At 39.2% G+C, this 17,460-nt stretch overlaps 1 protein-coding gene across 1 annotated transcript in view; it reads left to right on the top strand.

Annotated features, from left to right (window-relative positions):
- WDR64 (WD repeat domain 64) overlaps window positions 1–17,460 on the top strand; it is a 157,408-nt gene that overhangs the window by 16,933 nt on the left and 123,015 nt on the right. The window contains exons 3-7 of the mRNA XM_015127227.3: window positions 458–560; window positions 3,672–3,775; window positions 7,216–7,245; window positions 8,722–8,832; window positions 12,739–12,953. Of these exons, the coding sequence (XP_014982713.3) occupies window positions 458–560; window positions 3,672–3,775; window positions 7,216–7,245; window positions 8,722–8,832; window positions 12,739–12,953 (563 nt within the window). The remainder of the gene's footprint in view (window positions 1–457; window positions 561–3,671; window positions 3,776–7,215; window positions 7,246–8,721; window positions 8,833–12,738; window positions 12,954–17,460) is intronic.

The following is a 17,460-nucleotide window of genomic DNA, read 5'->3' as shown; positions in this document are numbered from 1 at the left end:
TCAGTGGCCTGTTAGGAATTGTGCTGCACAGCAGGAGGTGATCAGTGCAGGAGTGAGCGTCACTGCCTGAGCTCCGTCTCCTCTCAGATCAGCAGTGGCATTGGATTCTCACAGAGCGTGAACCCTGTTGTGAAGTGTGCATGCAAGTGATCTAGACTGCGTGCTCCTTATGAGAATCTAGTGCCTAATGATCCGAGGTGGAAGAGTTTCATCCTGAAACCATCCCTTGCCCTGGTCTGTGGAAAAAGAGTCTTCCATGAAACTGGTGCCTAGCGTCAAGAAGGTTGGGGACCGCTGTAGTAAATGTCTCCTGGTATAGGGAACCCCTGACAGTCACAAAGCAAGGTGCTGGCTGTTAATACTAATTAGACTTTAAATTCAGCCAACATGAAATCTGTTACTTTACAGTTAATTCTGAGGCATGGTGCATATTTATACGTGCTGTTTGGGATTTCAGATCTTTGGATACTTCTCCTCTGAAGAAGATCCTATTACTTCCCAGTTGGATGAAGAAAATTTGGTTTTCTTTGTGTCTAGAAAACGGCGAATTTTAATTTCAGGTGACATTTTAATTTTCTCTTCCAAATTAGTACCAGTTTTAATATTTTTCTCAAGAATAAATATTGGGACTATATGTTTCCATAGAATCCCTTTTCATTTTATGTATTTGTTCAATGTTTTATCACTGGGTGTTGGGGTGGTGAAGAAACTCTATGACTATTGAAATTGAAATATTATAATTGCTTTGAAGGACACTAAATAGAGAATGTGATGGGAGAAAATTCACATTTTCCTGAAAAAGACTCAGACTTCCAGTGAAAACTCTCTGCAATGATGTCACAATAATGCATGCTCCAGGAAAAGAAGTCACGTTTCTTTTAAAGTATTCTTCAAATTAAGTTTTTGAGTTTTCACTAAACGTGACTCTTCCATTCACTCTCATCTACCCGTGATTATCTTAAAGAAGTTTAATCTGACATCTCTGGAGAGCTTGGGCCAGTCACGGAGGGGCATTGTCCCCAATCTGGGAAGTCTCCAATGTATGTGTTCTTCATTTTCAACTTTGAGCCTGGGACCCAGGACCCCCCATCCCTCTCCACTCTTAACACCTTGGGTTTTCTTCTCCTTCTTCCCTTCATGGTGGGAGGAGGTCAGGAAGAGGGAAGACAAACCTTCAAACCTACTCCTGTTTTCCAGCATTTCCTCCCATATTCTGAAATGAAGGTCAAATGTGATGTCTCTTAAAAAAGCACCTGGAGGCTGGGCACGGTGGGTCACGGCTGTAATCCTGGCACTTTGAGAGGTCAAGGTGGGTGGATCACCTGAGGTCAGGAGTTCAAGACCAGCCTGGCCAACACGGTGAAACCTCATCTCTACTAAAAATGCAAAAATTAGCCAGCCATGGTGGTGCACACCTGTAGTCCCAGCTACTCGGGAGGTTGAGGCAGGAGAATCGCTTGAACCCCAGAGGTGGAGGTTGCAGTGAGCTGAGATGGCCCCACTGCACTCCAGCCTCAGTGACAGGGCGAGACTCTGTCTCAATCAAACAAACAAACAAAGCACCTGGAATGCTTTCTGAGCCAAACCCATCTTCATCCTTGACTTTTCCTTAGCCCAACCACAGACCTCAAAAGAGCCTGGCCTCTGGCCATGGGAACTAGAAAGCAAAAACGAAAACAAAAACACAGACACAAAAGGGCTATCCCTTCTGTGACCACACTGAGCTAAGGAGGGGCCCCAGAGCAGGGGAGAAGTGTTGCTGGCAGCCTACGTTAGAGCTTTGAAAGTCTTTTTCTAGATGACAGTTGCATTCTATAATTCATTTCTCATTCAACAAATATTTGTTAAAGTCTACTATGGAGGCCAGATACCTTTCCAAATGCTAGAGACACAGCAGTGAACAAACAGACACAAATCCCTGGCCTCATGGAGTTTACATTCCAATAGGGAGAGGCAGACAACCACAAACATTAAACAAGTGAAATGTACAGTATGTCAGATGGGAATACATGCTATAGGACAAAAAGTAAGCAGGTTGTGGGGAAAATAAAGCAGGAATGTGGGAAGCAGAAGGTGGTCTGAGAGCGGGAGCATGGTGTTCGATAGGGTGGTCAGGGAAGTCCCCACTGAGAAGGTGAAAAAGATCCGTAGAAAGTGAGAGAGAAAACCATGTATTTCAGGTAGTGGGGACAGTGGTGGAAGCTAAGGTTGGAGAGGCAACAATGGGAGTGGGGACAGATGTATTGGGACTTGTAAGACGTGCTGAAGACTTCTGAATGAGGCAGAAAGCTACAAGGGGGCTGTGGATAGAGGAGAGGAGTAACCTGAGTTATCCTTTATATTCTATTCTAGCTTCTGCATTTAAAATAGTCTGTAGTGTGGACGGGGTGGAAGCAAAGAGAATGATGGTGGCTTGCAATAGGGCAGTGTTTCTCCATCTTTATTTTTTAAATTACTGACCCCTACGGAGCCTCTTTAGACTTTTTGCTCCTAATTGCCTTCCCCTCTGCCTTATCTTGCTCTATGCCATTTTAATGCCTCAGGTATTAATTATTAAGTGAATCCAATTATATACTACATGCATATCTGCACTTTCTACACAAAAAGAGTAAAATGTATTCATGTTCCCTCCAAGAACTAATTTGTACCCATTTGGGGGCAATATCTTCTCTGTTGAGATACACGGATGAGGGTGGTAACACTAGGGTATGACACCTGTTCACTTGCCTTTCTTTCCTAAGAGTTTGCAATTATAAAAATTAAGTACCCTGGAAGAAATTCTATATATATGGCTTTATCATTCAGGACATGGCCATAGAAACATGAAAGTGTCTAGCTAGTCTTTTTTTTTTTTTTTTTTTTTTTTTTTTGTCAAAAGGCACTTTTTTTTTTAAAGCCTTAATGACAGCTCTAGTTTCATTCTTTTATACTGAAAAGCCTGAGATAGTATTAAGTTTTTATCATGTGTAAACCACAATGGTGCGAGTTCAAAGAAAGGAGTCCTAAGAGATGTGAAATATCTCAAAAAAGAAATGATTCCAAATGATGTTTAGAAAACGTGTTCTCTGTGAAATATGCACATGCACGTGTATGTGTGGGGGGTGGGTGGGTGTGTGTCTTGCATTTTCTCTGGGAATTAATGCACCACATTTAGTTAGAAAGCTCTATATATGCAAATTAGTATCTCTGAGGATCATTAAAACACAATGGTTGCTGGGTTTTATGGTTTTACTCTAATTTTTAAGTAACTTGGGGCTTTCTAGCAAAAAAGCTGTTTATCTTTTGTTGTTGTTGTTGTTGTGTTTTTTGAGACAGGGTCTCGCTCTGTCACCCAGGCTGGAGTGCAGTGGTGCGATCACAACTCACTGCACCTCAACCTCCTGGGCTCCAGAGATCCTCCCACCTCAGCTTCCCGAGGAGCTGGGACTACAGGCATGACCAACCACACTCAGCTAATTTTGTATTTTTGGTAGAAATGAGTTTTGTCATGCTGCCCAGGCTGGTATCAAACTCCTGGACTTGAACAATCCACCTTCCTCAGCCTCTCAAAATTCTGGGATTATAGGAGTGAGCCACTTGTGTCTGGCCATATCATTTTTTTTTTAAACAAACCTAATGAGTTTCAGCATCTTTACTGCTGAAAGTTGAAATTAATATTATGCTGTTGACAGGTAGTAGAAGACGAGATGTGATTAAGAGCATTGTCAAGGTACCTCACCTGGATTTACTAATAACAGCTACTCAGAAAGGATTAATAACAGTTTTTAATAACCAGGTAATTTCTTTTTCTTTTTCTAACTGAAGGATTCATTTTACAATAACCAGGTAATTTAAAAGCTTGGATTTCTGTCTCCCTCCCTCTTTCCCTCCCTTCCTCCCTCCTTCCCTTCCTTCCTTCCTTCCTTCTTTCCTTCCTTCCTCTCTCCCTCCTCCCTTCTTTCCTTCCTTCCTCTCTCCCTCCTCTCTTCTTTCCTTCCTCCCTCCCTTCTTTCCTTCCTTCCTTCCTTCCTTCCTCCCTCCCTCCCTTCCTCCCTCCCTCCCTTTCTTCCTTCCTTCCTCCCTCCCTCCTTCCTTTTCTCCCTTCCTCCTTCCCTTCCTCCCTTCCTCCTTCCCTTCCTCCCTTCCTCCTTCCCTTCCTCCTTCCCTTCCTCCTTCCCTTCCTCCTTCCCTTCCTCCTTCCTTCTTTCCTCTCTTCCTTCCTCCCTCGCTTCTTCCTTCTTTCCCCCCTCCCTTCTTTCCTTTCTCCCTTCCTCCTTCCCTACTTCCTTCCTCCCTTCTTCCTTCCTTCCTTCCTCCCTCTCTCTCTTTCCTTCCTTCCTTCCTTCCTTCCTTCCTTCCTTCCTTCCTTCCTTCCTTCCTCCCTCTCTTCCTCCCCTCCTCCCTTCTTCCCTCCTCCCTCCTCCCTTCCTTTTCTCTCTCTTGGTTTGTCTCTGCATTATATATATGTATCAGGTACAGTGGAAACCATAAATTGTATTTTAGAGTTATTCCAAAAAAAAAAAACCCAAATATTTAGTAATGAGGAGGCTGCTGTGCCCTGTGGCAATTCTTTGGAACTGGTGACTGCATTTGGCATTGTTCCCTAAGGGTGTCATATCGAACCATGTGGCATCAACACAATTAAAAGATGCTCCTGGATAATGTCTCGGTTAAAATCAGAAACACTCATGAGCCGAGTGATTAATAAAAGGTCCCATCAGGAACTTTGGACTTGAAATAAAAATGAATTGCTCAAATTCCAGCCCCGCTGTTTTACTAATTATGTAATTAAGTAGGGAGCTTAGCGAGTCACTAACATCTTTCACATCTCTCTTTTTACATCTGTAGAATGAGGACAATAAAACCTGTCCTCCCTCAAAGGATTGTAGTGAAGGTCAAATGAGAGAATGGGTGTAGAAACACTTTATGAACAATACATCCCTACATGAATGTAAGGCTTTGCTATTATCAATGTCATTTCTAAATTTGTAAGTTTTGGACTTTCACTTTAATGGAATATGTTACAATATACCCTACATAATATTTTGCTATGAAAATAAAAGGTAAATCTTTGGTGTTATTTTAAAAATCCTAATGATTAGTTCATTTCCAACTAGAAACAAGCTTTATGCAAGTAAAATATCTTTGAAATAATCACTATGTGATTAAAATTTTTCACATAATTTTCAGTTCTTCAGTAATCTCCAGTTCAGGGAATCTTTCCGAAGCTGAAGTCACAGACAGCCAGATTCTGTCAGAGGTGGGGGCTGTGTGGCCCTGGAGGCGGTGCAGTGAGGGATGCAGAGTGTGGGCGTGGAGTCTGGGCTCCAGCCTCGCACTAACACTTAGAGCTGTGTGTGTTATTTAATATCTGCATGCCCTGTTTCCTCATCCAAAATCATAGACCTTCCTTCTTGCTCTTTGAGTTAATACTAATGAAGTGCTAGCATCATTAGAGTTCCTCAGTAAATGTTGGCAATTGCTGTAATAAACAAATAATGTGAAAACAAAAATGAATTTGCCTCATTTAAATATAAAAACCTTCTCGATCTTTTTCTCTTGGTGCATTATTTACCTTCTCTTTTGTTACCTCAAAAATAGAACTAAGATGGTATCTAAAAAATAATAGGAGAAGGAAAATAATTATGTGCATACTAAAATATTCAGAATGACATGAAATAAGTCAGGTGACATTATCACATTTCCACAGATGCTTTACAAATATGCACATACACGCAAAAGCTTATAGATGGGCACGTGCATACTCACAAATGTGCAAACACATATGTTTTTTATAAGATAATGTAACTGGAGAAAAAGATGGCTAAGAAATTAATGGTTTTGTTTTGTTTTTGTTTTTTGTAGAAACAGGGTCTCGCTGTGTTGTCCAGGCTAGTCTCGAACTTGTGGTCTCAAGCCATCCTCCCACCTCATGGCCTCCTAAATTGCTGGGATTATGGGAGTGAGCCATGTCCAGCCCAAAATTAATTATTTTGAGATTTGATACAGCAGGAATAAATATTGTTTTGATTGTTGCAAGCCTTACAAATATGACGTATCATGTGAGAAAAGTTAAGCTGAAAGTGTAGGTCACAGGAGTGATTTATTAAAAGGTAGCCCTTAACAACTCCAAATATCTTGGATTAATTCATAATTTAGGCTGTATCTGAAGTACAATAAATATAGTTCAGGATTTTCTTGATGATATAAACATTAAATGTTATTAATAAAAATTCAAAATATATCTATAAGGATTATGAAACTTTTAAAGCAGCTGAGAGGACTTTAAATAGGTGACTTCCACTAAAGATATATATAGAGAAAGAGAAGCAGAAACCATAGGTGTTCTGGTCCGCTACTCACTGGTTTTCTTACCGCGATGTATTTTCCCATCTAGAAGTCAGTCCCGGGTTAGAAAAGCCTTTTTGAACTCTTCAGATGAAAGGCAGCCTGTGGGTAGCCATGACTAACAGCTTTAGTGATCTCTCTGATCTACTTTCTCTGTTTCACATCATCCGTTTCTTCTGGGCCACTGTTTCCTAGATATTTCTCAAGGCCATCTGAGCATGTAAAAGAAACAAGGTCATTGAAATACTTCAACTACTTGCCTTCATCTTGGGAGCAATTTCCATGCCACAAGAGTAGGAAAGGCTGCTCATGCATACACTAGCTCTCTGCATGGGATAAAGCTGTGGTTCTTAACTGGTGTAGTACCCAGTGCATATATATTCACTCAACAGGTGCTTATTGAATAAAAGAGGAGGCCCACTGGGTAAAATGTTCTTTTAAGTCTCAACTTGGACAGAGTTAACTTCAAATGAAAAATGGTGGTTTTTCTCAATCACTCTATTTAGTAACTACTCTTGCCATTGCTGTTAGATTATTTTGCATTCCTATTTTTTGGCATCAAATGTTGCTCCAAACAACTTAAAAAAAAAAAAAGAGATGTACTTTGCATAAAGGAAGAAAATGATTAGTGAAGTGTAAGACTCTTAACAGCGCAGTCACCAGGTTTAACAACGAGCCACAGAGGGATAAGCCTGGTTCACAGCAAACAGTCCGCATCATTCCACAGAGCTAGCTGTTCCAGGAGAAGGAGAGACAGGGAGGAGACTTACAGAGGGCAGAATGACAGCTGAGATGAAACCAAGAAGATTCTGTGTTGTTTTAGAGTCAGCATTTTCATCTTTAATTGTAGTGTCAACTAGATTTCATTACTCTCTTCCTTTTTCATAGATGAGAGTTCAGACCAGCACCAATGTTACAGTAAGTACACTTAAAAAATTCCTAATTAAGTCAAGGTTAGGGCTGTGATGATGGTTCCTTCACAATTACTTAAAATCTCAATGAAGTAATGAATAGACTCTGGATATATATTTCATATATTATAAATTTATGTTTACTGACTAGGATCAAAACTAAGCCTTGAGCAACAGCAAAGAGGACCCAGGTCTTGCTTTCTGGAGTTAAACTGACTGCAGAGAATTGCTTGGAAACTGGTTACTCCTTGGAAGCTTCAATTTAAAAGCTTCTCAGTTTTTCTGAGCATCTGTTATCGGAGAATGTAAAGAATGGATACAACCCAAGTTGTGAGAACAAGGAGGTGGCCCATGGAAATAATTAGAAAATATTTTTATTTTAAAGTTGAATACAACATTAAAAGTTTGAGTACAATTTTGTAATTTATTTAATCCACATCACTAATCGGAATAGTAATTGCAGCAGATGTTGTAAAGCTATAGTGACTTGCTTGCAGAATCTCATTATGGATTTACGAGAGCTGGGAGAATGCTTGACTCTTTCATTGCTTGCACGCACTGAGTACCCTGAACTACAAAGGAGGCTGCCATGCTTCCTGGCAAAGGAGTCTGGATTCTCTGTAAACTTCTGAACCTCCATTTTTTTATTATTATACTTTATGTTCTAGGGTACATGTGCACAGCGTGCAGGTTTGTTACATATGTATACATGTGCCATGTTGGTGTGCTGCACCCATTAACTCGTCATTTACATTAGGTGTATCTCCTAATGCTATCCTTCCCCGCTCCCCCCACCCCACAACAGGCCCCGGTGTGTGATGTTCCCCTTCCTGTGTCCAAGTGTTCTCATTGTTCCATTTCCTAAACTGGAAAAAAAAAAAAAAAAGCCAACCCTGGAATTTCTAACAGGTTTTACAGAATGTTGGAGGCCATGCCTGAAATGCATGTAGCACTCATAAATGGAAGCTTCTGTTTCTGTTAAGGAGTGTGTTGTTGATATTACAGCTCCTAGCCATGCCAGCTTGGTGTCTTTAGGTAGGACACAAGAAAGTCTCCTTGGTCTCCACTTATCATGGACCAGGTCATTACTAAGGTCTTTGTTTTCTAGCATGGGGACAGGGCTGGAGAGCTCGCTTAATCAGCGCCCTAAATCTAGTCTCCTAGTGCCCATGTGAAGAAGCGGCCTCACAGCAGTGAATAGTGCACAAAGATGCTCCACGAACTGCTGTGTGCTTCCAGGGAGCAATCCCATCGCTAACTGAATCATTCTCCAGCTGATAGTACTGAGACACTCAGGGTAAGGGTGAAAGGGGAAAAGATGGGAGCCTGTATTCAAGATGCTCAGACAGGATGTACTGCAAGGCTTCTCTGTAACAAGGCAGCAAAATGGGGCTTTTAGTGTGACTAACCTGCCCTTTGTTAACCATCACCAGGTCATGGAAGGAAATGCATTATATCCCCCACTTCTCTGCTTTTCTGTCAGGACACCTCCTGGATTACAGGGTGTGATTACCTCTTGCAGCTGAAACGAATCGTAGCCACAACAGAAAGGACCATTATTGTCTGGGATTATAAAGCTCAAGGGAGCAGCCAGGTATTGTGCCAAAGAAATGAGATTGTCTTTTCAGTAGTGGTACAGTATGAGCAATCCACTTTCTCTATCGAACATCAGTTTCTTCATCTATAAGATGAGAGGATTTAAGTAAGTAGTCTCTTAGATCAAGTTCAGCATGTATATTCTGTAATTAAAAGGGACTATTCTTTCCATTTAGTGTATATTTAGTTCAGTGGGGTTGGGTTGTTTTTGAGTGAGGGAGTAATTCCTTTCTTCTTTTATGCCCTTCTCTGAATCCATGTATCATCTTTCTTTGGGTATACTCATGTTATCAAGTTCAAATCTTTTCTCCCAAGTCCAGCTTCATTAGGTGAGAAAATTACTAAAATCAAATGTCTAAGTCTGGCAAAAACATCTAATGAGGCAGCCCTTCAGTGGCTGAGATGTTACCGCTTAACCAATCTATCGTATTTATTGAGCATTTGCAGACATTTAGAAGTAAGGATTATGTTCTCTGCACTCAAACAAAACTCAGTCTTGAAGTTCCTCATGAATAAGCATAATATATAATATGATGATACAGCAAATTATATGGTGCAACAGGGACTCAGGGAGCGTGAGATCACTGAGCACCGAGGTTGTTTAAAAATATCTTCAGGAAGCAGACTGACTTTGAAGGACATGGATGATTAAGAAATAAATTAACCTTCCTTCATGCCTTGCTTGTTCCTAGCCTTGGTAAAAAACTAACTTTCTTTTGCTATTTGTTCACAATGTTGTAACCAACTAGTGATGCCAGAGTAATTTTAAAGATGGCAGCTTCTTGGTCAACGTTACTTTATGATGTGCTGTGTTATAGACCAGGTTTATTAATTTCCAAACCCCTAAACTCCAAGATACTGAACTTTGATCATAACCTCTTCTCCTAACGCTGTTCTGTTTCCACTCTTGCTTTTCAATCCCATAGAAGCCTCTAGTTCCTTGAAAACATCATGTTCCAGTCTTCACTCCCTCTCAACTCTTCTCTTCTTCCCTTCTGGTCTGCACCCTCTGGGGGTGTCATCTGAGCTGGTCAGCCTCACCCTTCATTCTCTTCAATATTTGTCCTTCAACCTGGAGAGATGCCCTAGCCCTTCTCTGCTCCTTTACAGTGGCTAAGCACTGATGGAAAAGAACCAAACAGTGCTATTTGGCACAATTACAAACTTGGGGTCTGCAGACTCAGCTGGGCTCTCAGTGGCTCCATCAATCTCTTTCTGGCCCTAACCAACTCACTGGCCCATTTCTTGTAAGTCATCCACAATTTCAATGTTCTTCTCAGGCTTCTCCCTGTAGTATAAGGACTTGTTCTCTATTTTCCTGCAAAAAACGGAGTCTACTATCAGACTTGTCCTCTTTCAAATTCCAGTGCTTTCACCTACAGATTTAACTGGAAACCACATCCTTACTTTCGTCCTCTCTCTGAAGGCAAAATATCCTTGCATTTGACATGCCCTCCCCTCCTGTCTCGGCCATGACACGGCTCTACAGCCTCCTCTCTCTCTCTTTCTTTAAAAATTGTTTAAACTTTTTTATTTCCATAGGTTTGGGGATCACAGGTGGTATCTGGTTACATGAGTAAGCTCTTTAGTGGTGATTTGTGAGATTTTGGTGTACCCATCTCCCAAACAGTATGTACTGAACCCAATTTGTAGTCTTTTATCCCTTACCCCCTTCCCACCCTTTTCCCCGGAGTCCCCAAAGTCCATTGTGTCATTTTTACGCCTTTGCATCCTCATAGCTTAGCTCCCTCTTATGAGTGAGAATATATGATGTTTGATTTTCCACTCCTGAGTTACTTCACTTACAATAATAGTCTCCAGTTCCATCCAGGTTGCTGTGAATGCCATTAATTCATCCATTTTTATGGCTAAGTAGTATTCCATTGTGTATACATATATACCACAGTTTCTTTATCCACTCGTTGACTGATGGGCATTTGGGTTGGTTTCACATTTTTGCAGTTGCGAATTGTGCTGCTAGAAATATGAGCGAGCAAGTAGCTTTTACATATAAGGACTTCTTTTCCTCTGAGTAGATATCTAGTAGTGGGACTGCTGGATCCAATAGTAGTTCTACTTTTAGTTCTTTAAGGAATCTCCACACTGTTTTCCATAGTGGTTGTACTAGTTTACATTCCCACCAGCAGTGTAGAAGTGTTCCCTTTTCACTGCATCCACACCAACATCTATTATTTTTTGAGTTTTTGATTACAGCCATTCTTTCAGGGGTAAGATGGTATCGTATTGTGGTTTTGATTTGCATTTTCCTGATCATTAATGATGCTATGCATTTTTTCCCATGTTTTTGTCGGCCATTTGTATATCTTCTTTTGAGAACTGTCTATTCATGTCCTTAGCCCACTTTTTGATGGGATTGTTTGTTTTTTCTTGCTAATTTGTTTTAGTTCCTTGTAGATTCTGGATATTAGTCCTTTGCCAGATGTATAGATTGTGAAGATTTTCTCTCACTCTGCGGGTTGTCTGTTTACTCTGCTGGCTTCTTTTTGCCGTGCAAAAGCTCCTTAGTTTAATTAATTCCCAGCTATTTATCTTTCTTTTTATTGCATTTGCTCTTGGATTCTTGGTCATGAAATCCTTGCCTAAGCCAATGTCTAGAAAGGTTTTTCCAATGTTATCTTCTAGAATTTTTATAGTTTCAGGTCTTAGATTTAAGTCCTTGATCCATCTTGAGTTGATTTTTGTATAAGATGAGGGATGAGGATCCAGTTTCATTCTCCTACGTGTGACTTGCCAATTATCCCAGCACCATTTGTTGAATAGGGTGTCCTTTTCCCACTTAATGTTTTTGTTTGCTTTGTTGAAGATAAGTTGGCTGTAAGTATTTGGGTTTATTTCTGGGTTCTCTACTCTGTTCCATTGGTCTATGTGCCTATTTTTATACCAGCACCATGCTATTTTTGGTGACTATGGCCTTATAGTATAGTTTGAAAAGAGAGAGTGTGATGCCTCCAGATTTGTTCTTTTTGCTTAGTTTTGCTTTGGCTATGCAGGCTCTTTTTTGGGTCCATATGAATTTTAGGAATTTTTTTTCTAGTTTGGTGAAGACTGATTTCACTCTCCTGCTAGACTCCTTCCTCTCAACCTCCTCTTAATCTTCCTCTCAACCTCCTCTTAATCTTCCTCTCAACCAATTCAAGCCCCAGATCAAATGTCACTTTCTTTGGCCATGGGACCTGTTGTGGCCTTCTCAGTCACTGTGTATCAGAGCACTGTGATTTGTTTCCTTAAATGCACTTCTACCAGAATGGTAGCTCTACAAAGTCAGAAACTGTCCTGTTCACCATTGCACAGTCGTGCTGCAGTAGTTCTTGGCACACAGAAGGAAATATATAGATAAATGTTTGTTGACTGAACAAATTTATAGAGACTGAATCACGGAAGAGCAATAGCTGTATAGCTTAGTGGCCCCATTCAATAGTACAAAATCAGCTTGACACATGCTAAATATTTCTGAATAAACTTGGATGGTAGGATAATTTTTCTTCTGGTGACTCCTTGGGACTTTGATATTTGATTTTCCTGTTTGCCACCCAGTTTTATGTCAATAGTCTGGTAACACCTGAATCTTGTTATGCTTACTTTAATATTTTCTTATAAATCCAAATAAGGGTCATTTACAGTCACACATCAGAAAAATCTCATTACTTATTGGCCGAGGGGTAGGCACTCTACTCCTTTCTCCACAAAACACCCAAAATAACAGCGAGTGTTCTATAACTTTTATTTGGTTAACTGTTTTTTTTTCCTCTCTCAAATTATCTTATATGATAGGAGTATCTACAATAAAAAACATTGGAAAGTGAAATTTTTGTCAAATAATAGGGGAGATATTTATTGAATAGAGCAAAGTAGCAATTCATTAAAGTCATTTTTCTGTTTCTAGGAAAATTATTTTGTCATAAAGCCAATGGATCACTGCCTCCTGTGTGTGTGTGTGGTGCCTTTGCCTGACCATCTCTGCCGAGATGACATCCTCTTGGGGGATGATGGGGGTTTTGTGAACAGATTCACAGTTAACAGTGACGACTTTGGAATAAAGCAGGCAAAATCCAAAAGAAAATTACAAAATCAGGTCTTAGACTCAAAGAACTTTAAAAGGTAAGGGTATCATATGGCTAATTTAATTCTTTTAATAATTACAGTCTTTTGCAAGTAAGCTTTATGGTAAAAAGTGAAAAATGAGATTTAAATTATAGAAAATGAGAAATTAAGAAAAATTAAAGTAATATAAAAAATTAATTATAGTCATTGTTCATATATACACACGCACATGCACACACACACAGTGAAATGCTTCTGGCCCCAAGAAACTGTCAGTGTAATAGCTCCTAATTTAAGTGCTATTGACAACTAAAACTTACAGATACTTGAGTAGATTGAAAAGTTAAATGAAAAAATTAAATCATGAAAAAAACTATAAAAATATATGTGACTAGTTACTAGCGCTTGAATATGGGAAACATTCTAAATATAAAAGCAATGGATATAGAATTCAAAGAAAAAGTGTCATAGATTTGACTATATACAAAATAAAACCTCTGGACATCAAAAGATAATATTTTAAAAGCAAACTGGAATAAATATTTGTGACAAATATGACAGACAATGGGTTGATATTTGTATTGGGTCGTAGAGTTCAATTAAAAGATATAATCCTCCAAGAGAAAAATGAGCAAAGGTCATGAACATGTAACTCACAAACGTGCGCACAGTACAAATGGTCAATAAACATTTCAAAGTGATCATCACAAAAAAATGCTAACAATAGTTATCCCCAACTGATAATTATTGTCTTCCTTATAACGGCAATGTCTTTAAACTTTTTGAGAAAGGTACATATTACTTTTATTAGCTGAAAAACCTAAATTTTATGTTAAATGGTCTTCCTTATTTATCAAAGAAGTACAACTTAAAATCAGATACAATTTTTCACTTATAAAATCAGAAATGATTAAAAATGGGGAAGATGCTGTGACCTGGGCATTCTCACACTGTTGGTGGTAAAAGTATGAATTGGATCCACCTTTCCGGAAAGAATCTGGGAAGCTGCATCAAGTGCCTTCATAACCATTTATACACTAGGACCTGGTATCCCTATCTTCAAAAATCTTAAGAATGGTTATCACAGCTTCCCCCTCCCCTCCCCTCCCCTTCCATCCCTTCCCCTCCCCTCCCATCCCCTCCCCTCCCCTCCCCTCTCCTCTCTTTCCTTTCCTTTTTTGATGGAGTCTCACTCTGTTGCCCAGGCTGGAGTGCAGTGGCGCAGTCTCAGCTCACTGCAAACTCCGCCTCCCGGGTTCAAGCGATTCTCCTGCCTCAGCCTTCTGAGTAGCTGATTACAGGTACATGCCACCACACCCGGCTAATTTTTGTATTTTTAGTAGCAACGGGGTTTCACCATACTGGTCAGGCTGGTCTCAAACTCCTGACCTCGTGATCTGCCCGCCTCGGCCTCCCAAAGTGCTGGGATTACAGGCTTGAGCCACCGCACCCGGCCCACAGCATTATTTCTGATGGTAAATTATCTAGTGTCCAACAAAAGGGGAATGATTAATTTAGATGATTAATCATTTACATAAATAATTCAGATATATAAATATATAATAAAAACATAAATGATATGTAATATATTTATATATAAAATACATTTTTTGTCTGACACCTAAAATACATTCAGATTTCAAGGATGTTCAGCAAATCATAGTATAACCATATGTCATGTACCCATTTAATTGTTTTGAAAAATATTTAATAGTATGAAAAGGGTTTATGACATAATGTCAAGTAAAAATGATTTATCTTTCAACATATGAATTTGGGGTATAAAAAATTTTAATTTAATTAATTTTTATGTTTATATGAATTCAGTCTTATAAATGTATATATGTGTGTGTATTTCTACTTAGAAAAATATTGATTATAAACAGGCACTTCTCAAAAGAAGACATTTATGCAGCCAACAGATACATGAAAAAATGCTCATCATCACTCACCATTAGAGAAATGCAAATCAAAATCACAGTGAGATACCATCATCACACCAGTTACAATGGCAATCATTAAAAAGTCAGGAAACAACAGGTGCTGGAGAGGATGTGGAGAAATGGAAACACTTTTACACTCTTGGTGGGACTGTAAACTAGTTCAACCATTGTGGAAAACAGTGTGGTGATTCCTCAAGGATCTAGAACTAGAAATACCATTTGACCCAGCCATGCCATTACTGGGTATATTTCCAAAGGATTATAAGTCATGCTGCTATAAAGACACATGCACACGTATGTTTATTGCAGCACTATTCACAATAGCAAAGACTTGGAATCAACCCAAATGTCTATCAATGACAGACTGGATTAAGAAAATGTGGCACATATACACCATGGAATACTATGCAGCCATAAAAAAGGATGAGTTAGTATCCTTTGTAGGGACATGGATGCAGCTGGAAACCATCATTCTCAGCAAACTATCGCAAGAACAGAAAACCAAACACCGCATGTTCTCACTCATAGGTGAGAACTGAACAATGAGATCACCTGGACACAGGAAGGGGAACATCAGACACTGGGGCCTATTGTGGGGTAGGGGGAAGGGAGGAAGGATAGCATTAGGAGATACACCTAATGTAAATGACGAGTTAATGGGTGCAGCACACCAACATGGCACATGTATACATATGTAACAAACCTGCACGTAGTGCACATGTACCCTAGAACATAAAGTGTAATATTAAAAAATAATTAATTAATAAAAAAAGAAAAATATTGAGTACAAATATCCAAAAGTTTAATAAATAATTTCTATAGGACTTCAAAGAGGTGATTTTAAAAATTTTATTTGCTTTCTAAATTTTGTACAATGAATGTTTTTTCTTTATAAAGACATTAAAAAATGGATTATACTTTGTTATATAACAAATACTTATCCCAGAGTTAGAATATGCAATTAAAAGCTCATTACAACTGATACTTCATGGAATTAAGACTAGTCCCATTGCTGAAACCCTAAGAATGATACAATAAAATTAACTGGCTCCATTTTCCATCCTTCACATATAAGCAGTATTACCTAGTCCCAACAGAGAATTAGACCTGATGGAGGGCTTCCCCAATATGTGACGTGCTGCTCTATATACTATTAAGCATTTCATTCTAGTTATGCTAGACTCATAGAACAGATGCTGAGACATGAATCTGCTTTTTATTAATATGTGTGCCACCTGTCAGAAAATTCCATGGCTCGTTTTTCAATCCCTGTTTTCATTAGATAGACATGTGAAAAATGAGGTTGAGAAATCTGAGGAAGTTAAGGAATCTGGGCACAGTTAAAGGAATGCTAATTCACGTTAGTTCTTGTGGTTATTATATTCATGCAGATGATTTAATCATGCAGATGATTCAAATCATTCAAGACTGTGGTGCATGTATAGGCTGAGTGTTGCGGCATTTTCTTACACCAAGAGATCTTCAAACCTCACCAGAATGAAAAGTATTAAGGCCAAAGAGATAATTAAATTCTGGTGCTATCATACAAGTTTTCCTGCAGCTGACATCTGTAGAATTCATTCTTGTTGAACGGGTGGATGTGGGGGTAGTAAACACTGATATGCAAACCATTATACAAATTGAAGAAAGAAGCAGCCAGCATCCAGAGTTCAAACATATCTGGCATGAGAACAGAAAGCTCCCTCTCCACTCGGTTTAATGTCATATTGCAGAACGTTCATGCCTTGAGCTATAAACATTTCTATTCCTCAACTAGAATTTAAGCAACTTGGTGACACTACTTTTTACCTTAATCATCCTTGTGTCCTTAGTACCTGGGAGGCAACAGGTGTTCAATAAATTTGAATGAGGAGACAAGCCATTAAATATGGGTAAATATAATACCATGAAGACAAGAATTTTGAGGCAGAGGTTTTGTCTGTAACCTTAAGCCCCACATTCAAATGTTTTGTGAACTGATGGCCAACACTCTGATAAGGAATATGATCACTATCCCCCACTCAGCTTCACCAGTGAACTGAGATTCTATATTTCCCAGTACTTCAGTTTGAAAAGTATTAATGGAAAATATAAATATATTTTCAAATGAATTGATTCAAATAAGATATAAAAGAATATGAAGCATACTGCTCCATTTGGATGATTAGAAATTTTCTAGTAAAATAAAATAGTGCCATTATTGAATTGGGATTCTTCTAGATTATTCTTTTAATTCTGAATTCACAGCTCAAATTTTGATGAGTCTTTTAAAGTTACTTTTCCATTTTAAGTATGCTTGATTATAAATAAACAGTTAAAAGTGGGCCGGGTGCAATGGCTCACGCCTGTAATCCCAGTACTTTGGGAGGCCGAGGCAGGCAGATCACCTGAGGTCAGGAGTTTGAGACCAGCCTAGCAAACATCATGAAATCCTGTCTCTACTAAAAATACAAAATTAGCCAGGCATGGTGGTGCACACCTGTAATTCCAGCTACTTGGAAGGCTGAGGCAAGACAATTGCTTGAACCCAGGAGGTAGAGGTTGCAGTGAGCTGAGATCACACCACTGCATACTCCAGCCTAGGTGAGAGAGCAAGACTCCGTCTCTAACTAACTAACTAA

The sequence above is a fragment of the Macaca mulatta genome, chromosome 1, assembly GCF_049350105.2.
Source record: "Macaca mulatta isolate MMU2019108-1 chromosome 1, T2T-MMU8v2.0, whole genome shotgun sequence".
In the NCBI taxonomy this organism is placed as follows: Eukaryota; Metazoa; Chordata; class Mammalia; order Primates; family Cercopithecidae; genus Macaca; species Macaca mulatta.
Note: the sequence above shows the minus strand (reverse complement) of the source record. Positions and strands in the feature narration are given on the sequence as shown.